Here is a 23,706-nt window from a genome sequence, read left to right as displayed (position 1 = left end):
GATAAATGAATATCAATGTTCTAAATATTATACAAATTAAAATGAGGATGCATTAATGCACGTGTATTTAAATACACACGCACTAAAGTACGTGTATGTGTATACACGTACTTACGTGTGTTATTAATACACGTTCAAAACTACGATCTCTAGTTTTTAGGAAAATTGATCTTCTGCGTACTTCTCTTTTGTATTTATTTTTCGAGATAGGTTTTATTGAAAACCAGGATTAAATAGACTATTCAAACGAACAGTAGATAGAACTATAAAAAAATATGAACTAGAGGATAGAGGTCACCAGATTGTCTTGAAAGGTGGACTATATTTTTACTAGTAGCTTTTACAATCTCACTCCGAATTATAAAACTTTGGTCCACCGAGAATTATGCCTTCGACTAGCTAGTCCCTCCGTATACAAACTAACAAATCAATACTATAAATAACGTCACAGACTCCAACTCAGGGGGTTAAAGAAACGACAGATCACTGTTTTAAGAAACCAGTAGATCCTTGAAGGAGACAGTTGTTAATTAACCGAAAAGAACGTAGCAGAAGAGAACTGCAACCGAATGATCGGTGCAAGGGCGTTGTAATTAATACGCTGCAAGGCCAGCGGGGCGAGGATAAATTAAGCGAAATAGACGTTTTTTTTTTAATCGTATCGAGTAACGGGCAATCAACGCGGCTCTCGCGCCAGCAACCTGAAGTCTGATTAACGTGCCACGATTTTGAGGTATAGTGTTCGAAAGAAAAAGGAAGCTAAAAAGAATAGCAACAATCAGCATCGTGTGTATCATCGTTAAATTCGAGTAGCTCGGAGCAACCACACACCGAGAGAGGGCATTCAACCATTATTAATTATATACGTAGAGACGTAACAAGGAACCATAATCTCTGTAAGAAAAAACGAATCCTTCTTCTATGTAATAAGCGTGTATGGTAAGCCATGCGATTCAGATATCGACATAATCAAATGTAGCTATGAAGACGATGTAACCATGGTAACGGAGAATGAATAGCTTTTGCCACTCACGCGAATCTTAGCTGTACCGTAGCATCAACCATAACCGAGACCCTCGATCTAACTCGGTCGGTGCAACATCACTATTTAGTAGCGATGTACCTCAATCGATCTCGATCTAACGCTCGAACAGCACCGACACACATCAGGTTTGGGCATTGTTCGGAGAAACATGAATTCGTCTACTTGTTTCTGTCATAAACGCACAAAACATCCATTATCCAGTCGAGTTGCTGTTAGACTGCGGATCCTTATGCGAGATCGACATTTTCTGCGTCAATTCTGAGACATAGGGGCCAAATTTTTTAATCATTTCCGACAGATTAAAATAGTATGTCTTAAATCTACTCAGTTCTCCCATAAATACGTAAAATCCGCAGTCTACCTTATTTTATTTTGCGTTGAATCAATTTTTATTTTAATTATTTCGTAGCGAAAATCTCCTTTAAGTCACTAGACTGCGGATCTTTATATAAAATATGCTTTTCCTGTGCTAATTTAATGGTAATAGGAGGCACATAAAAATGTATGTTTCTTCTCTTGATCATTTTAATTTACCCAAAGTAACGTAACTCAAATTTTTCTGTATCTCACTAATTTTTGTCATGAATGCATAAAATCCGCAGTTTACACGCAACACAGCATGGATGTCTTCTTGACAGAATATTTGAAACGAGAGCAACCTCGAAAGAAATTGTCCGAACTTCCTACAAAATATTGTTCGTTTATATCTCGTTCGATCAGAAGAGAAAACGAGCCCAAGCCTGCCACCGTAACCGAGGGGAGCGTGTTAGTGTTCGTCCAAGTTCCATCAGCTGCATTGTGTTCATAGAATGATTAGAGCTAGTCGGATCCGTCGACACGAGCCGGAAGTTCCAGTGCCTAAAGTTAATCTCATTGTCTATGTGTTCTAGATTGTAGTTCAAGGTTGTCGCCCGTAAGTGTTACTTCGGAGAGAATCGGACACACGAGATCACACTTGAACGCGTCGCATCGTGATCGAAGGTGCTCGTCGCGAAACGGTCGAACAGTGAAAACGCGATTAATCCGAGGCAGTAATTAATCCACGTGGCAGGCGAACACCTTCGACGATACGCGATCTGTCAACTCAATCAACGTGTCCTGCAAAATAATTTGCTCTGCAAAAAAAAAAGTACAATCGAGCAAACACAGTGTCTCACACATACACACACACACACACACGATTAGTCCTGTCTAGGTAACTACGTTGAAAATGCCTTGTCAAAAAAACACTCTTCGAGAATTTTCTTTTTTTTTACTCTCTCTTTCTTTCTCTCTATCCCCTTTTTCCTCGACAATGAGAGCGACAATAAAGCGACAATTGCAAACAACACCGGATCTCTCACTATCATTAACGAAACCCTAGTTTTCACACGCACCCAGAACTTTTTACTTGGCCGTACGCACTCGTAACGACGACCGGTGTGATACCTCGAGAGATAAGTTTCGATTTTTTCTCTCTTTTTCAATCTTTATCTATCTACTCTTCTCTCTCTGTACTCGTTCTGGCTATTAATTAATACAATTAGTGACACACGCTTCTTGTCACCTGTAGACACGGATTCCGTAGGTTCTGCACGCTTTTCTACTTCTCGATCGCATCTTGGTGACATTGAATGTCCGGGGGACCAATCTGCTGACTAATACTGGATCAAACTATTCTAAATCGCTATCAATCAACCAGGAAATTCAACAGTTTCGACTAGGAAAACCACCGGGAATTTTGTATGAATTCATTCGTGGACTCTTCAACTTATTTATGCACACACAATCTGTACATGTTTACTTCATCTTATGAATCTGCGGTAAACTTGTCGAAATGCATTCATGACGATTGTTTATCTTTGTTACCAAATCGTGTTGAAGACGACGAAACCATTTGACGATCCACTTAATCATTTATTTTGTATGGTTCATATACTTTAAGCTACAGCATCGTCTCTTTGAAGCGAAGCATTTCTTCCTTAACCTTGAGGACGTTCTTGAAATTGAAATGCAGAGAGTATGCATGTTAGATTTGTTGCTTATCAGTAGACAGCGGATTTCATGCATCTATCGCAAAAAATGAGTAGGTGTAATTTGAAAGAGTAAAAACATTTGTTGCAGTTCGCTAGATAAGTTTTATTTTACGTAAAGATCCACTGTCTACTTCTTGCATAGTTCTGTCATGTTCTTTTCATTTTGAGGATCGACACTTCCACTTCACTAATGGCGAGGGCCACGAATTAATTTGTACACCCAACACATTTTTAGTTTAACTTCCTTTAGTTAGTCCCTGAAGAGTTGAAGGGTTAAACAATTAAAAGCGATGATTCTTCAAAGAAGATTGAAGAAATCTGAACAATACGAAGATCAGAGTGTAATGTATAGTCAGTAGAGTCATCAGAGTGATCCTACCGGAGCTAAACACTTCAGTCCACATTTTCTACCCCCTAGATTGCCGACTCGACGCGAACTCGACTCGAACACAATCGCTAGGCAAACACGTATCTGCGATCCGGTGACCGTCCAGCTGCGACCGGCGCTGACCTTTCTCTTTTCTCTTGCACTATGACGACTAACGATCATTTTAGGTTGCCCGACGACGCCGATCAGGGGTAGCCAGCGTCAGGAGGACGGGGGGAGGATCGCTGCCACCGTCGAAGAGGCGCTAGCCAGTCTCACTACCGAAATGGTAAGTTGGTAATCGTAGCTTTGGACGATCGGCCAATCGGTAGGACAGAGTCAAACATCTAGATTAAAATCATCACCCTTTTGCCGTCAATTTCCTCTCGATAATCAGTTTTTCGAAACCCTCTGACAAAACATTCATGAACGTCAACGTGATAAAATTGAATGTCACGGCTCTGAGTCAGAGCTGTGTTGAATTACAATTGAATTGCTTCACGAATTATAGTTACAAAGTAGTTTAATTACATTGTCTTCAAGTACATTGTCGCTTCATTTAATTAAATTACAATGAAATCTGTAATTCTGGTCTCTCGTTTTTACAATTGACATGCAATTGCAAAGTACAGAAAAAGAAAAAGATTGGCATCAGTGATGAACATGATATCATTTGGTGTGATCAAAAGTATACTTGTTTATTTAGTGTTTATAAAATACTGTACATAAAAGACAATTAAATTAGCACAACTCTGGTAATGTACACATTGAGTAATTTATATTATACAGGGTGAGTCACGTAACGTTATCACCTCAAATATCTTTGTTGTTTTCAAAGATACATTAAATGTCTTGCGGACAAAGTTGAATGGTAAAATGGGGCTCATACTACACAAAAAAATTTTTGTTTTTATGCCGTTTGTTTATGCAAATACTGCGTACATAAAATACAATATAATTAAACGACGTAATTCAATAACAAAATTAGCACAACTCTGAGTCAGGGGCAAGACTGCAAGAATTAATTTCGTTTTTCGATGCACAATCTCGCAAGTTTGAAGGGGTAGTCCAAATCGCTGAAGACTCTGTCCTCCCCGGCCGATTCCACCAGAGGGTAAGTGCACCAAAGTCGGTGGCCGATCGATCGGACTGTGTAAATGTTTCCCCGAGTGGCCGAGGGTTTCTTTGTAACTAATAAAACAGCCCCCCGTAAACACGTCGACGCGCTGTCAAGCGAAAAGAATCGTCTGCATCGCTCAACGCTGTCGTCGTCTAGGCAAGCGAAGCATTCAATCGTCGTGCTTATAGTCTCTCCTGTTCAGTTCCCTGTCTCGTAGAATCCCTGATGGAGCGCCGCTTCAGTCGCGACTAGAGCGTTCCAAAGCGATCATTCAGCTTCATCTCAGAACAATTCCTCTCGTTTAGGGTACTGGTTGCGAAAGATTTTCGTGATCTTCCTCTTGGCTTCGAGCATCTTGGGCTTAGTCTTGGCTTAGGACAGTTTCTTAGTTTCTTGACCAGAGCAATGTCTCGATTTATGTGCTACAGAAATGTCTACAATATTTGTTAACGATTTGTCTCCACTATTTTTGTTTCATGACACTTTCACCAACGTATTTGTTGGTTCACGGTTTAGTAGAACCTCGATCACACATATATCGAGGCATTACTGTACTTTCGTACTTCACTGAGGCGTCCTTTTAGAGGATGTTGCATGAAGATGGTTCGAGGAGCTCTGTTTGCTTCTGTGCCTGCTGATAAGCTTGGGGCTTTTCTCAAAAATATCATTGTCAAACCAGAAAATTATTTTAAATAGCAATTTGAAGACTCGAGCGACTATAAACAATTTTGTTAGTCGATTTTAAGTTGACTTTAAGTTGAAGTCTTTCTAAAATTAATTTATAGAGCTAACAGGTTTATCTTCAACCCTTGCCCTACAATATCGTGTCAGACTCGCGATGGAAACGTTAATTTCCTTTAAACCGGGATGAATTTCTATTTTGGTTTCGTTAATGTGTAGTTATTGAAACTTTTCTAGGAATTTAAGAACTACAAATCACTAAACCTATTCATTGAGACCGTAAAATAAATTGTAGGACAAGGGGTTAAATTCAAATGAACTTGAAACTTTCAATATTGAATGAAACGTGGATTGTTGCGAGTTATTGTGAATTTGGGAATTGAGGAGCTGTAACCTCTTTTGAATTGCTGAATCATCGAGTCTAGTCATCGTCGATAGGGTCGAAGTTCCTCGAACCAACGCACCGGGCAAATGAACGTTTTTCCACGCAATACCAACTTTTCTGTGCCGCGTCACGCCACGTCGTACGCATCCTCGAATTTCTGCATGCTTGCATCGTAGTGTACGCAACCGAAGACAACCGTATCAGCGATTACTTCGATCTTTTTCGCTAGTCGGTGCATTATTTCACGATGCACACGCAAGCTCTCGGTTCATCGTCGTCATCGTCGTCGTTGTTTAAAGACTTGCGACACGCGAAAGAATGCTGTGTACATTGCGGCCGCGTGAAATTCTCCCCAGGTAATTCCATATTAACCCAGTATCACTTCGGGAACACCTAGCGAAGCATTTCGAACGATCTTGTTAGCCATACAACTCCGACGCATAACTGCGAACTGTGTACAGGGTGCTTCGACCTGTTTTATCATCATGAGATTTCTCTAGAATTAATTTCCTATTGTCTCAATCATGAATTTCTTCATTGTTCATTGTCAGGTGTATGAATCCTTTCTATTCATTGTCAGGTTCGTGAACTTCTCTATCGTATAAAACATCTTTATTTTAAAATATAAAGACGTCCAACCTATTACGATTACAGTGAACGAGTAAATTCATAACTACGAATCTCAGAGTTGTCTTTATTTTCAATTTCAATTTTAAATATTATTGCTGAAAATAATGGTTCGAATTCAATGCATTTACGAGTATAAATAGTTCAACAGAAATATTTTATTCGATGCAGTAATTTTTAGAAACAGCATTTTATTTTAAGAGAATAATGAAAATATTTTGTCTTTATTTTCAGTTTCAATTTTAAATATTATTTCTCAAAATAATGATTCGAATTCAATGCACTCATGAGTACAAATAGCAAATTGTGTATCTCGTTTAAATTACGATGTTTTCTAAGCAAAGTAAAACCTAAAATGTTAGATAGTATAGTATAGGAAAAATCTGCTAAAAATCGGTGATTTCTCGAATTGGAATTTTTCAGCCAGTACCGGTGAATCGCCCTGTACACCGTCTCTCGGAAATTTCGAACAGATCCAACGTTTTTCTCCGGGAAGAATTCTCGCGTGACGAGACACGCAGTTGAACAGAAATCATTCGCGTTCCGGTTTCCAGAGAATCGCGATTTCCGCGCCGAAAGCGAGACGAACGCGCTTTGGAACGCTCGTTCGCGGGTAGTAGATCAGCTGCGATCTGAATGCTTTCTCTCTATTTCCTCAAATCAGGAGATACTGCAGCGCGAGTGAATGCACACAACTCGTCCCTCTAATCCTCCGTCGCGGTTCCGTGTGCAGTTTTGGATGGCCTGCAACCGTCGTAGCAACGAATCTTCGAAATACAAGACGATGAACGGGAAAAATTAAAAAAAAAAAGAGAAAAAGAATGGGAATAAAACAACGGATACAATTAATAAACGTTTGAGCGAACGAGTGGGTGGGTGGGGAAGAAGGATTTTTATTTCTCTTTCTTTTCACGCGAGTCAATTCGCATTCTTCTGTGTCCTAGACGATACGATTGTATATTCCATGCTCTGTACTTAAAGATTTTTCGACTGGTTCGTTGAGGGAATCGATCCCCGAGCTTCACGGACTATTAATCATCCGACTTATTAATCTTACATGTATTCGCGCGTGATGGACGATTTTCGCGAGAGTCATTTTCGATGAAGGGTCGTTTTTCGGAGGTTTTTCGAGGAAACGCTGCTTGTGTATCGTGATACACGAAACCACGGCCTACAGTATTACAGGACTGTGTATTAGTCAGGATCCTAGGATTCATAGTGTCTGTGGACGTTTGCTATTTTGTATGTCGGGCCAGTTCGCCGGGTAGAGATTCGCGGTTTCTTGTCGTTGATGGTGCTCGCGCGACGAGCTGACTGTGATGATTCAATTGCGGATCTTTATGCATTTATAGCAAAATTGAGTAGATGACTTTCAAAATAGTTAGAAAATTTTGGAAATTAAAATCGTCAATACATGATTTCTCATTTATTAACACTAAACCTACCGAGTACTAAAAGCGATTAAAATGTTTTAGCTTACAAAGTTAACAAGGCTCTATTTATTTAGATTTTGTGCATTTTTAATTACAATATGTGCCTGGATAAAGAAATTTATCGAATCAATTTCTATGTAAGCAACTTCGTAATTTCAATAATTCTAAGACGAAAATTATAAAACCGGTCATTTGACCGACAGTGATTGGTTTAGTGTTAAAATTATTAACGGAGGAAATAACATTCCATTTGGTTTCTATTTCTCGCAATCGACGCAGACAATTTTTATTTTGCATAAAGATCCGCAGTCTAGCTATGATTAAATGATCTTTATGCAAAATAAAAAATGTTTGCATTGATTGCAAGACACTAGAGCGAAATAAAAATGTGTTTCTTCTTTTAATTTTCTGATTCATCTGAAACCCGTATGCTGATATCTGTAAATCTTTTTAATATGTCCACTGCTTTAAATTGTGCTTATTCATTTTTGTCGTAAATGCATAAAATCCGCAGTCTAATGATGATAGTGGATTTTAAAAACGATCCTTGTGCCATTTGGAAATAAATTTTAGAAATTTAGCGAGAGGAGTAGGCTTTATTCAATTTTATTGGTGAACCCTTCTATGTGTGACGCGACCATCAATTTTAATGATTTTTGGATATGTCATAGAATGAGATATTCAATTGTTTATTGAAGACATTGAGCTCGTTATTATTTAGCTCATTAAATATAATTTTTGTTGAACTTCAACAACCAACTTAGACTATACCTTCTTTTTGAGTTCGTATACATGATTCTTTATTATTTTAATTACAATAATTACTGTTCACTGACAGCTTGTACGAGAGTAAAGAGAGAGTTTACTTGTAACCAGAAATAAGCTTTCTCGAAGCTTTTTCAAGTTCAAGATTTTCAATTTGATGATTTCATCAATGATTTGATTGATTTTGAAAGATTTGAAATGATTTTGAATCAAGTGTTGACTTCTACGAAATATCCAAAAATCATCAAAATCTGTAAGATTGTCACACATCGAAAGATTGACCATTTTATTTCCTTCGCTAACGGGCTGAATGTGTGACGAATCGAGGGAAAGCGTTTTAATGAAATTTCTAAATTGCGATTTTGAGAGAATTTATACAAGCTATAAATCTATGGAAATTTGTACATTGTTGCTGGGTTGTTAGGTATATTTCATGCTGAGTATAAATGATCTTAATTGATTATTGCCATAAATCTAGTTATCAGAGTCAGCTCGACGAGGCATCGAAACAATCGAATCCAGTCGCTCAGGTTCAGCGTAAGTCGTCGAGAGGACTTATCTCTACTCACCACCCCCTTCATCGTTACTAACAATTACCTCTTGTTATATACATATGTATATCGTTTAATAATAAATTATTGTGAAACGCTGATCGAGGCCGCGCTCACGCGCACGACAACGGACGACAAAACGCAGTAAAACCGAACAAAATGGTATAGAATATGGAAATAGATATATGTAAATAATTCCATTACGATCCAATTAGGACGCAGCCTTCAGTCCCGTTTTTATTACGATTTAACAGTAGAATCGCCCGTAAGTGGGCTGTACCTAAGTACTACGTGTACCTATTAATCTATACATATATGTGTGTGTCTCGCATTGTTTCTGTCTTCTTCTGTACGTATAAAACTATACATACGAGTCTATACATAATGCGCGCGCTTTTATTGAAAGCGCCCGCACCACGCATACTATATCGGGTGGCCAATGAACTCCTGGGAGTGTGCTGAAGGCCGAGGAGTATAATGCGCGAACTATTCCATTCAATTCGTTTCGCATTTTCACAGTCGTTAATCTGTAATCTCATTATAATTCATTAAATACACGATGCTCGACGACGATCCTCTTTTTCCGGTAGATTTATATCGTTCGCCATTTTTACAGATCAATGAATATTAAGAAAAGGATTCAACGAGCATTTTTTTAATTAGTATCCAAATTTTTTATGAGTATTATGTGAATGTATAGCTGTTTTTGGCGAAATTCGGATCACTGTTTTTCAATTTTTATGTCGTTCACCATTTTCACATTTCCATCAGAATCGCAGGATGAATATTAAAGAAGGGATTTAATAATTTGTGTGGTTCGCTGTGAAATCGCTACTAACATTCACAGATCAATGAATAGTAAAGAAGGGATACAAAATTTTTTTAATGTGTATTCTGTGAACATACAGCTTCTTTTGGTGAAATTCGGATTACTGTCTTTCAATTTATATCTTTCACCATTTTCACGCTTCCAGCAGAGAATCTTTATATAAAATTGCAATTATTCGCGAATCAATGAATATTAAAGGGATTTAAATTTTTTTTTGGATCGCTGTGAAACTTGGATCATTGTCTTTCAATTTGTATCTTTCATCATTTTCACACTTCCAGCAGAATCTAGATTGAAAATTGCAATTATTTTATAATCGGGGTGAGCAAATTAAAAAAGAGATGTGAAATTCTTTTTCACCTTGGTTTAGTGTCTCTGATAGCAGTTCAACCCTCTCTTTCGCTATTCCCGAGCGACTCGCTTTAGCGGCCGTATCGGCTGAGATGATTGATTCGTGACAGCCCCCCGGTATAGTGATTTCCACGAGTCTATCGCTAATCCGACGGCGTTGCACCCCCTCTGAACAATTCCACGATTGTGTCTGGTATCCTTGACGCAAGGTCATTTTCGTTCTAGACGTTATTGAACGAGTCGCTTCAGGTTCTACCGTAGAGAAAACGAACGTTTGTCGTCGGAGAAGTATCATTGGCCATCCAGACGCATATTATACATAACACACGACTACGCAAAAAAAAAAAAAGAAAACAAAATAAGAAACAAAAAAGGAAACTGTATTATACGCGATACGACAGACGTTAAACAACGTTAACCGAGTGATTGCCGGGATTCCGATGCTACCGTGTACGTATATACATAATTGAACGAGCAAGATGTTTATACATATATAGTAGAGATGAGAAAGAAAGAAAGAGAGAGTGAGAGTGAGAGAGAAGAGAGTGAAAACGTGAGGGAGAGAAAGGTAGAAAGCGAGAGTGAGAGAGAGAGAGAAAGATTCCAGTAGTCGCAGAGAGCATACAAAAAAAAATATGTAAACGCGTTGCTAATATTTAATAATAGACGTGAGAGTTATCGTGAACGTTTTGAAAAACCAAAATGTTGTTCAATTTCACGTATTACATGTACGTGTACGTACATATGGATTATGGTATTGTCCTTGAGAAAGCGCTTTCGACAGTCGATAAATATATATATATATAAATATATTGTATTTAGGAAGTGGTGGTAAAAGAAAAAATGAAAAATCTAGTCGCAACTCGGTGATCGGTCCGCGTTCCTCTTTCTTCGACGGATTTCGTAGACTTAATCGCGTTGTTTCGCTCTCTAGACTTTTTTCTAACCCTTTGGACTCGAAGCAATTTCAATTCGAAAATTAATCGAAAACATTTATTTCAACCCAGATCATTTTTATCCCGTGTAATCTTTTTTTCTTTGTGCACATCGTACAACAGTTGAGTTTTCTGCAATTCATAGAATTCTGACGAATTGGATAATACTAAAAATTAAAAATGCCACCATTCGAGTGCAAAGGGTTAATTCTCTTGTTTCTTCTTTTTTTACCGTTTTTTATAGTTTTTAAAGTCATTCTAGGTCCGTATAGTCTGTCGATACTCATTAACTTTTTCGTATGTAGGCTTATTTTGCTCGGTTCTCGATAAGTCTCTCGTAAATCGATCTATACAACGATTATTGTGTAAGATGTCCAATGGGTTTCGTTTTTTTTTCCTGCCTCGATTTATACTCGCATAATGCGGATCGAGCGGGTTACCCTCGATTGGTCGACAACTCATTTCGCCGACAACTCATTTCGCCGACACAGCTTTCATCGACGATTTGACCGTGTTAGTGTCGGTCAAACCGTGTCGATGAAGAGATTTGTCGACGATTTGACCGTGTAGATAAAAACATAGTGTCGACGAAAGTTTCTGTCGGTCAAATCGTCGATGAAAACAGTGTCGGCGAAATGAGTTGTCGACCAACCGAGGGTAACCCGATCGAGCGGCCGAGAAAGAAAGAAAGAAAGAGAGAAGCTTGATAAACTCGTAGCTTTGTTAACTCGATACTCTTTCACGGAGTACCAATGTATTATGATCATCGTTGTTATCGTAGCCATTGTACGAGGGGACAGTACGGTCTTTATTAGCGATCTTGAAAGTGTGATATTTTTTTAACGAACATATCGCAACCTAACGTTCCGAGTTCGGCGAGTGATTTCAATGCTTGCTGCGTAGAGAACGATCTCCGATTTCGGAGGATTGAGAGAGGATTAAGAAACGGGATCGATGGTGCTACGATCAGTGTTAATACTTTTTTCTTCGTGGTCTTTCACCTTGGCCACCAAAGAACTCTTTTGTCTCTTCTTCGTTCTCGTTCATTCAGCTTTCTCTAACTTAATTCATTCAATATTAACCCTTTGCAGTCGGAGCTATTTTAACTTTAAACACTTCTTCCTAGCTAGAATAATTCCGTTGTGTTCGATTTTTTTTTCATTTTATGGATATGAAATTGATATACACTACTGTGCTGAAGAAAGAAGCACCCGGTATAATTACAAGATATAATGACAAACAAATAAAATAAAAAGTCATCATCGTCATGCACCTCTGGATCGGTGGACATTTGTAAGAGAAACTTACCGTAAAATTGTTTATAACAAAAAAAATTGTTGATAAAATTGATAACACATTCATCCAGAAAAGAAAAATTTAAAAGAAACCACATGACTGAGTCACCTCTCGACTGTTAAGGGTTAACGATTTTTATATGTTAACACTGGATAACTAAGGGTAACTGTCGTGCTTGGAAATTAAGAATAATTATGTAATTAAACCATTTACATTTAGAAATGCAAATACTTTAGAAAACGTAAATGTAGACTGCGGAAAATTTTAAAAATTGAAGATGTTGATATATGATTTTTCCTCTATTAAAATTATTAAGGGAAGAAATAACATTAACTTTGGTTTCTATTCCTTGCAATATAATAATGCAGACAATTTTTATTTTGCATGAGGATCCGCAGTCTACGTAAATGTTAAGGGTTAAATTATTTGAATTGGTTGATCCGAAGCACCGTCGATTAGAAAAGTGTTAAGAATAAAGATCTGCTGTTTGAAACGTGTATCTCGTAGTTTAGAAGTTTGTGAAGATTCCAATAGTAATTCCAATGCATTGAAAAATTCTCAGGGAGAATAAATCTTCGATTACGAAGCGTTAAATAGAATGATTCCAGGTTAATCGAAGATCCGTCGCTTCTTACGCTTCTCTTTGCCGCCACATTTCGTGCTTGTCGATGATCGTTGAGCTGGCAAACCGGCATTCTTCTCTCGTCCTTTGTTCCGTGTGTGCTTTGAACAAACAATTCAACAAGAAGAAAACGAGTGCGCACTAACATTCTTCAAACATTAACCGTCCATCGTTGATTAACATTGATCGTGGTTTGTGCTCTCTCACCGTTCACGCCCTGTTTTTGTGTGCTTCCTGTTACGTCCGTTTCGGCGAACACTAAATCGTTCATGTGGCACAACTTCCGGAATTCAATTGCAAACATTCTTTCGATTTCAATCCCTTCACTTCAATCTTAACAAATTGGGGATCTTGTCTAATTTAAATCTCTCAGTCGGATCAGTTTCTATTTAAAAAAGATAGGAGCAATTTAACTTCTCCTGCAATTTCAGAAAATGTTCCAAAAATAAAATGAAAGAATTACTAATTGATAAATGACCGGTTTCAGATTTTTTATTTATTGGAATTGAGTGAATATTACAATCAAAATCGTACAGAATATAAATAAATTTAATCTTGTTATTTTACTTTTGATGGTCGGTAGGTTTAGTGTTACGAAGAAATTAAAAATTTTATGCACATGATGACTAATCAGAGGATTTTTATGCAAAATAAAAACGTTTTACTTGAATTGCAACAAACTGGAGTGAAACAAGAATTTATTTCCTATCATAATATGTTGAAAATAATATAACAATATTTTTAAATTCATTTAATATTTTTACTGTCTTTAATTGCGCCTATTCATTTTTTTCATAAATGCATAAGATAAAAGAATTACTAATTAGGAGAAATTAAGAATTTTCAGTGAAACAATACTTTGACTTCGCGTGACTTTTTGGGGCTAATCGTCCAGTGAAGGGATTGAAGGGGACGTTCATTTAGTGGTTAACGATGTTGTCTGTCCAAATTGTGAATGTGAGAAGGAAATAACAGGAATCTGAGGACTGATCTGTTTTGTGCTCGTGTTCAGAGGCGAACGAGTGACGCCGCGATGGATCACGTGGAGCAAAGATCATCCCTTTCGATGTACCGACAAGTGAGAACGAGTTTCAAACGCGTCATCGCGAACCACGTGCCGGTCATGCGGAGCAGGCAAACAGTATACGTTGTTGAGGATCGGAAACCATGAAGGATCCGAACGTGTAGAATCATAGGAATTTCGTACACATAGAATTAGATTCTACGATTCTAGAATTCTAGCAGGATCTCCGCGGACATAGAGGATCAATTCGTGATCAGTTCTGAGAACCTCTTGACGATTCAACAAGTTCTGACAAATTTTGATATTCGGAATGTTGGAAAAGACTCTCTAGGAACATTCGAAATGAGTTACCTCTATTTTGGATCCGCCAGCAGCTGTTCGAGTTTGCTCGGCCATTTTCTATTTTTGTAAAACAAAATTCTTGCTGACCCCTTCTAACAATAACTATCATCTCGATTCTAGCACTCATTCTACGGTTCTCTCACTGACAAATTCCTGTAGTTATCACTAGACTGCGGATGTTTATGCAATTATTAATTTTTTGTAAGTGAATTTTAAGGAAGTGCAATAAAATAGAATCTTATTTCCAGCAGAAGTCGCCTTTGCAGATTTGAGATAAATCAAAATTGTACTAAATTTTATCGAATTCTATATTCTACCCTTTCTTGAAAATTTTTAGAAGCTATAAATGCATAAAGATCCGCAGTTTAATTATCCTTTTTGGAGGAATAAAAATCAGACTGCGGATGTTTATGCAATTATCAATTTTTTGTAAGTGAATTTCAACAAAGTGCAATAAACTAGAATCGTATTTCCAGTAGTAGTCGCCTTTGCAGATCTGAAATAAATAAAAATTGTACTAAATTCTGTAAAATTCTATATTCCACTGTTTTTTGAAAATTTTCAGATGCCATAAAAATGCATAAACATCCGCAATTTAATTATCCTTTTCGGAGGAATAAAATATCGAAGGGAAAAATGAAATTGTCTTTACAAACCATTTTTATTTCGCATGAAGATTATATGCACGAGGATAACTCATTGAATGATGCGGTAGAGCAGAGAGGCTTTTCTAACGATCACACGGAACGTCGAGAAATTGATGCCTGTTCCCAGTTTGATCAACGATTCGGCTCAATTTCGGTCTTAATCCTCTCGCGACTGTAGCTGATCGTCAGCCTTGCGTCTAAGTGTCTACTTAACTAACCAGATAAGCCTTCGTTCATCTTATTCTCCGTTTCGGTTGCGGCACGCGTTCCCCCCGTAAATTCTCGCGCGACCGTAGAAGAGAAATCAGCGCGACGTCCAACGGAAAGAAAAAAATGTGAAAGCAATAAAAGCAGGATCGTCTTCGCGTTGCGAGGGATTTCGCGTGCTCGCTCGATTGGACGACCTCGCGATTTCGTAATCCTGGCGAAAATCGTGCCAAGGAATCTGCAGGACGATCCGATCGGACACACGGCTCGCTTCGCGATTACTCTCGTTCGTCCTGTTCCTTTTCGCGTCCTCGGGACCATTTTTCTTCTCCTCGCTGACGAATCCTTTAGCAGAGTCGAACATTGAACTAACGTTAATTTGACCTTGCTTTGCGAACAAACACGATGAAGCTCGATCTTCTCGATTTTTCAAAACTGGAGAGAGTAAACTAAAGAAATGACAGTAGCATAGGAATGTCAGTGGCGTGGGAGTACAGCAGACTCCCGTGTAACGCGACCAGAAACTTGTTTAAAAAGACTGTATGTTGCAGAAATTGTACAAAACATTGCATAAGTCGACTGTACACCAGAGTTAGGATGACTGAGAATGACGATTAATATAAGTGGCTACCGATTACCAAATAATCAGTAATCATTGATGAATGAATAAGGAAGTAATCGGAAGTTGTTGTAATTAATGTTCATGATTGCTTTATTAATTATTAATCGTGGAATGACTACATTTTTGATTGATTTAATTTTGCTGTAATAACAACGCTGTGAATATAGCAGTAGCATTTTTCGAAAATTTTCAGAAGCCATAAAACTGCATAAACATCCGCAATCTAATAATTGCTAGATTGCGGATCTTTATGCATTTATAGCAAAATTGAGTAGATGAAATTCAAAATTTATTTCTCCTCTATTAAAATCGTTAAGGGAGGAAATAACATTCAATTTGGTTTCTATTTCCTGCAATGGATGCAGACAATTTTTATTTTGCATAAAGATCCGCAGTCTAATATGATTACAGTTACTATGAGTACATTAAATAAAATCGATTACAGAAGAATGAATTACTGTCCAACTCTGCTGCACATTTACGTAATTTTAAACAAATTTTCCATCGCGTTATACGGAAGCCTACCGTAACGATAATTTCAGGAAAAAGATTTAGCTCGAGATTAAATGAATAGCTGCAGAATCTTGTCACTGACGAACGTGTTTAATTACTCGTTAGTCTTTAAAGTGAATCGACTATTTCGACGATGTGGTTCAAAAGAAAAGGCAGAGTACTTTCTGAATAATTTTTCAGTATGTTCGCCGCGGTGTTTTCATTCGTTCGGGAAGATTGTACTTTTGTTGGAGAGTCGTGATTTACTCGTGCCTACAACCACCTATAATGGGTTACTGAAAATTCTGTTGAAATTTTCCGAATGAACGTTTCATGCGAAGCGAAGAGACGGCGTAGAACCAATGTGCCATGGGAAAGGAATTAAGTGTGCATGCACAATTGGGGTTGGAAGAACTGATGCGAGCGAGCTGGGGTTTTAGGACTAATTAACCCTTTAACGGATTTACTGTTTCTATGAAGGGAATGTTCATAGATGAATCACTAGACTGCGGTTCTTGATGCAAGCTCTCGTGTTTCACTGCATAATCTTACGGAATAATGTTCGACTTGAAATAATGTTCACAATAAACTTCACTCGTGCAACAAGGCGAGCAACATTTCCGCAGTCTATAAATGTTCTAGTCTGAATCGGTGATGAACACTAAATAAAATTAAAGCCTCGACTCTTTGAAGGTTTAATTTTATTTTCAGCCTGTTGAGATCCTTGACGAAATACGGATATTTCTTTTGTCAAATTATTATGGCTTCGAGCTTGCACTGGCGGTCATAATTACGCCCATAATTGTTTACATTATTAGATCTGTTGGTATCTAATCAATTATTAAACATTTAAGTATTGTATGAGGCATTGCATCAATTATATCCACCAAATTTAAACAATTATTGAGAATGGAAATATTCTAGATCGGAAGAAATGTTTATTTTTCAAATTAAAGTAGCTCCGAGTGCAAGGAGCTAACACTAAATGAATTCCATAGAATTTTGGAATAACAAGCACTATCTACGATTAATTTTCGACAATATCGTAAAGATTACATTGAACTAATTTAGCGTAAAATAATTCTGAAATAATTTTGACTTATACCACTTTTACAATTATAGGCAGAGTTAACACATTCGCAGCAATTCTATTCCATTCTTAAAATTAAGAGAATCGAATAATCATTGAGATTAATTGTACATTTATTATACATTGCCAGTGGCTACGAATGTGTGAGCAATGTCGAAAAGTGCGAGCTACGGAGCACATATTGTCGTATAAAACGAAAGTTGAAGGATTAAAAGGGAAGAGCGAAGGACAGCGATGGTCTGGGGTCGCAGAACCTAATCGCCGGCCACCTTGTCGGCCGCCATCTTGGTTCGCACGAACGGAAACGCTTCGGCCCTATTTTTATTAGCTGGGGAGGTTGTTTCCCTTCGAGCCGAAGGCGAATATAAATATCGAGATATCGCGGCGACCGGTCCATTTCTGTCCGACCCTGATACCCGACCGAAAACGAACTATTCCACGTTTGCCATAAAAATTCGATGAACAAACGTCGCCGAAAACGCGAGAACGCATCCGAGAATGCTGTTCACGAAGCGAGCTGTCGCTCGAGCGAGACTTCCGGCAATACATATTACGATTATTACCATTACCATTATGATGATTACTATCACCATGATTACTGATATTATTTAAATAAAGCAGTTACTATTATTCTTACGATTGTTTCTGTTGTACACAACGAATCGAGCTGAATTTTATTCCAAACTGTGGAAACACCTGAATGGTTTTTCCTGTCGATCAATTTTTTTTTGTTGCCTTTGTATAATTGCTTTAGTTTCTCGTTTGACATTGTCTTTTTACCCCGCTGGCGAGAACGATCGATCGATCGTCAATCGTGCAATACACCCACGTTTTCCACCCTCGGCGCACTTTATTTTTACTTTCTTTTCACCGACATTTTTTTCTTACCCTGGTTTCTTTATTTGCACCCTTTTCAGACCCACCTGTAGCGAAGCGAAACGAAGATAGTTCTGTACAAAGACAAACGAAAAAGAAATAACGAACACGAGTACACAAAGATTGTTGTATGTACGTGAGAAAGAGAGTAAGAGAGAGAGGGAGAGAAAGAGAGAGAAATTGACTGCAGAGCCCGTGAAACCCCCGCTCTGTTGGCGCATTTAGAAAACCCTCCCCCTACGGAATTATCGTGAAAATGCATTAGGACGTCGATGTAAGTTCACCAAACCACGTAGGCATAAGTGAGCGGAGCTTAAAGTTATATTTATAGGGTGTTCCGAAAATATCCGACCGAGGAAGCCACTTCGCGTTTCCGACACGCGTTCCTACGGATCTTTACGTCGGAAATTTTTAAAAATCGTCTCCAACGCCTTTTAACCTGTCTGAATTTTACAAGTTCGAAACCATTTGCTATCTTAACTCTGGGTTTACGCAGCACTAGAAGTGCAAATTCATTGTCAAGCTTCGGTGTCACAGGACGAAAGACATAGTAAAAAGTGAGTTCGGATAATTTCGGAACATTTTATGTTTCTAGCGAATAAGCGACCGACCCGAGACGGCCATTTTGTCACCCTCGATATTTCCTAGATCTCGATCAACTCAACTTAAACTTTGCATTCCGAATTCCTTCTCAATTTTGTCCTGAATAATTTTCTGTTATTTCAGTTAAATGTGATAAAAATATTGCTTAGCTAATTAAACGGGGAAAATTAATATTACAGTTTTAAACTGACTATTTAAATGATACTAAGAGTTGCAATGTCGTCTCGGGCCGGTGTCAGACGACCGAAAATTAATTTCATCTTCTCAGTTCCAATCGCTGGACCAAATATTTCCTCTTCGGAATAGTGCGCGCGTTATAGCTTTTGCATTCGAAATTCACCCTTTTGCAAGTCAAATTCAACCGTGTGCATATCAATTTCACCTTTTTGCAAAGCAATTTCACCTTTTTGTAAATCAATTTCACCTTTTTGCAAAGCAATTTCACCTTTTTGTAAATCAATTTCACCCTTTTGCAGATCAATTTCACCCAATAAAAATATTTAAAATTTATACATATTTATTTAGACACACGTGAATATAAGACACAATACACTTCAATACTTCATTTTTTTAATTTATTAACTGGAGAAGTATTTGTCGTATACTAATAGAAAAGCGTAAGAAATCAAATAAGAACACAGTAAGTTTTGAAAGAGGATTACGCTGTTTGAATAGTTATTAAAATGTGTTATTGCGGATTATCTAATACTTTAAATGCAATAAATCAATCATTGTACAATACAATTTCTACATAAAGATATTGTTTGTCATTATATCTTATAATTATACTGGGTGCTTCTTTCTTTTGCAAGGTAGTGTACATTTTTGCAACAAATCAAATTTTGAATTTCTAACAATTAATTTACTTCTTCTTACCTTTTTTACGAAAACTTACGTTAAAATAGTTTATTTGTAAAAGGTTGAGACTGATTTGTAAAAGGGTGAAATTGATTTGCAAAAGGGTGAAATTGATTTGCACAATGGTGTATTCGACTTTCAAATTTCTAGTGCAAAACCTGTATCATCGTTCACTTCCTCTTTTCCCGTGGTTCGAGCATCTCGCGGAGCAGATAATCGTGGAATCTCAAACCGCAATACTTACGAAACGATTACAGATCCCACGCGGTTCGGTTTCGTGGCATTTCCACGTTTATTCCGGTCATCTCGCCTCTCGCGGATCGTGTTTTCGTTGTACACTGCCCAAAAAGATAGTCGCACACCGTCGCGTTTTAGTCGTTGCGTTCAACGACGACGTCCGTTATCCGCAATTGTCCTCAGAGAATTGTGTATCGTTTCTAGAAAGACACTCGTGTCGCGTCCTAGTTTAGCCAGTAAAATTCGTGCAGCTATTATTTCAATCGCGAAGTCTTCACTCTTGCGAAAATTGTGATGACGTGTTCAATTCATTCCTTAGCTTAAAGCTGTGTCTCGTAGCTGTCCTCTTCGAGTTCGATTTCTTGTCGCGAAGCCAGACGCGGGGTACAGATTGTTTTATAAACTGTGCACACGACCTTGGAACCGAGCATCTACCGTGGAAAATTGCGGGAAGGTTTTATCGGTTCTTTCACGATGCTATCCGTCTTTACGATTAGGTATGACGCGCGTTGTGATTGTTGAACAATTATCTCCTGTGATAAGACGCTTCTTCATTTTGTTCTGCAATCAAGAACAAATGATGTATAAAAAATGTAAACAGTGTTTTAGTAGGTGAATAATCTTTTCTTAATTTCATGAGTAGTTTTAAAAGATGAAGCAGAATGTCTTCAACACATCTTCGAACAAATTTATCTTGTTTTTAACTAGTCTGGCTGAATAATCATTTTCTAAATTCATGAACAGTTTTAACAGATAAAACAGAACGTCTTTGTGCATATCCAACAGGATCAAGTATAAAAGAAGTAAACAGTTTCTTGTTGTAATCATTTCTTAAATTCATGAATAGTTTGATAAAGATAAAACGCGAAACAAGCTAGAGGAACAACATACGTTACATTATTATCGCACGAGTAAAATTGTTTATTCGCTTTCGAAAAACGATTTCACAAATCATTCCTTAAATCCATGAATAGTTTGATAAAGATAAAATACGAAACAAGCTAGAGGAACAATATATGCTACATTATTATCGTACGAGTAAAATAGTTTCTTTTACAATTTTATAAAGCGTCCGAACAATTCTTAAACAAATGCGAGCCCGCGCGAGCACAGTTTACGGAACATTCTGCGTACCCCACGGCTGGCACATCGAAAAGCGAAGACGGTAGATCGATGCAGGCTGCAATAATCAGTATTGCAGTGCTGCATCGTAATGAATGGCACCATTGGATTCTTGTAGAAGAGCTCGATGCGCTTGGCGTCGTCCAAGCGTCTCTCGCGACGTTCTTCTCTGTACATATTTATTTAGAGGATATTCCCATACGTGTATAAAAGGAGAACTATATATACATATGTTTATATAAATCTGTACACACGTAGATGGGCTCGTCGAGTGTATGTATACGTCGAATGCATTTATAATAGATACATATACATATTACGGAGCGATCGCGCGCGTTCCTGCATTTTCCTCGCGGCGTTTTCGTCCCGATACCTCATTCTAGCGCGTGCAAATGATCGCGGCGGGTGTACGATACATATATACGTATATATATATATTATATTAAGGGAGATGATAAATTATTATTATTATTATTATTATTATTGTTGCGTTCTATTTATTTAACCGGGGGGAGCTGGTCCTCCCGCGGAGAGAGAGAGAGAGAGAGAGAGAGAGAGAGAGAGAGAGAGAGAGAGAGAGAGAGAAAGAGCAGGCGCGATTTAGTCGAAAGGTTTTCGCTCGGACGTCCCCAGGGACGATCTTCCTGGCAATAATTAATTGTTGTAACAATAAAGATTTGCGAAGATAACACAGGCCTATAATAATCTCCTCTTCTCGAACATGCACCCTCTCTCCTTTTTATTCTCGTTTCACAGATCTTCTTGGCGAGTTTTAAGGTAAGTGTTGCATGGAGATTCTGACGCACTCCCATTCGCCTACTCGGCGAGCATGACCGTGCTCGTGTTTTGAAAATCCTCGAAACCAACCGGGATTTCGAGGAATTACTAGGTCGCGTCGCAGATACCATCGCGGACGACGGAAATGGACTAATAAGTCTTGAAGAAAAATGGTGGTGTCTGAGAGCCGGTCGCCGAAGCCAGCGACGGTGGAGAATTTATGATAAACAATGTTAACTGTACAGCAGAAAAGAGAATACCTAATGTATACCGTCGATTTAACGAGGTTCAGCTTAAAGTTCAGCTACGATGATCGTTTTTATAGTTTCCGGATTAATTGTTCTCTTAACGAGTTCGTTAGGGAGTGTAGCGCGACGTGAAGAAAAATTGTGTGCTTATTATTTGCTGGGCGGTAAGAATAATCGTGATGTACCTTGCGATGAAGCAAACGTAAAACTAACTGGCATATGTTGGTATCTAATCAATAGACAGCGGATCTTTATGCGAAATAAAAATTTCAAGCATTAATTTTAAGGAGGGGAATCGTAAAAAAATTCTTTCATCCTTTAATAATTTTAGTACGTTGAAAATAGTAAATTCATGTTCCTAAATTTTCTTAATCTTTATTCTATTTTAAATTGTACCTACCCATTTTTGCCATAATTGCATAAAATGCACAGACTACCAATCAATTATGAAACATTTAAGTATTGTATGAGATATATCAATTATATGCACCAAATTTAAAAAATTATTCAGAATGGAAGTTAACTTATTTCTTTGAATAAGATAGCAAAATTATTTTTACAGTAGTCTATGAAGAAACATGACCAAAGTTTCATGAAATCACGATAGAGACTCGATCGCAAGAAGCATCTTACGGATCAGGAATTAATTAGTTCTGAAACGGTTCCATTAATAACTCATTTCTGTAGGTCAACGTGAAACGAGAAAAAATTGCGTAGCTGTTCAATCCGCTGGATAAGGATGCTGCGACCAGGAAAGATGGGATAAAAATACTTTTGCATGGTCTATAGTCGAGGATTGCTGAAGATCCATGTATAGTTTCAAAGAACCTTGTCGATACACATTTAATTCTTCCTTTTCGGTTGGGATAATTGATCATTGAAGTTATTGACGCGAACGTGTAAATTCTAGAGAAGAAATGAAATTGTATGACAAAGTAGGGGCGGCTAACGAGAAGGTGACTCAGCTTACTTATAAAGCCTCATGTCGATAAAGAGAATTAGGACAGAAGGTGGTCCGACCTCGCCGGTGCAATATATCCTGCATAAGGTAAGTACTAACTAAGGACACTCGCGTACATATATGCAACAGTGTGCACAGCGATATAATGACGGACAGTGTTATAATAAGCAGCCTAATTGCCCAAGGATGTCTGCCTTGCTAATTGCGGGAACGCCGAAATATTAGGTCGGCCGTATGCAAATCAGTTTTTTACTTTCGAACAATCGATAATCGTTGCGCAAAGCCTTAAAACGAGGCTTTCTCTCTTGTCTCCGAGCTTCGTCAATTATTACGAACAGGATTAAACACAAAATTAAAATTGTCTATGTCAATCGTAAAAGGTTAGAACCTAGAAGACATTTGAACAAAAAGAACTAATGAAGAAAAAGACTTTCCTTCTGGTCTCCAGCTTCATCAATTATTATAAAAAATTGTCTACGTCAATTGTAAAAGGCCAAGTAGCCAGCCATTTGCCCTCTTTTATGAATAATTTAATTTCTAATCTTAAAAATCTTGAAGACTTCGAAATTAAACTGAAA

At 37.8% G+C, this 23,706-nt stretch overlaps 1 protein-coding gene across 23 annotated transcripts in view; it reads left to right on the top strand.

Annotated features, from left to right (window-relative positions):
• Nucleotides 1-21,835, top strand: part of Pip5k59b (Phosphatidylinositol 4-phosphate 5-kinase 59B) — a 55,493-nt gene extending 33,658 nt beyond the window's left edge. For 14 of the 23 annotated variants that reach the window (XM_076423454.1, XM_076423453.1, XM_076423459.1 and 11 more), the window contains 2 exons: nucleotides 3,616-3,716; nucleotides 14,035-21,835. In XM_076423454.1, coding sequence (XP_076279569.1) covers nucleotides 3,616-3,716; nucleotides 14,035-14,193 — 260 coding nt within the window. In that variant the 3' untranslated portion in view covers nucleotides 14,194-21,835. Of the gene's footprint in view, nucleotides 1-1,935; nucleotides 13,041-14,034 lie in introns of those variants that run through there. The other 9 variants (XM_076423471.1, XM_076423465.1, XR_013008972.1 and 6 more) reach the window with 8 other exon arrangements.
• Nucleotides 21,836-23,706: the final 1,871 nt, after the last annotated feature.

This window comes from Lasioglossum baleicum, chromosome 5, assembly GCF_051020765.1.
Source record: "Lasioglossum baleicum chromosome 5, iyLasBale1, whole genome shotgun sequence".
In the NCBI taxonomy this organism is placed as follows: domain Eukaryota; kingdom Metazoa; phylum Arthropoda; class Insecta; order Hymenoptera; family Halictidae; genus Lasioglossum; species Lasioglossum baleicum.
Note: the sequence above shows the minus strand (reverse complement) of the source record. Positions and strands in the feature narration are given on the sequence as shown.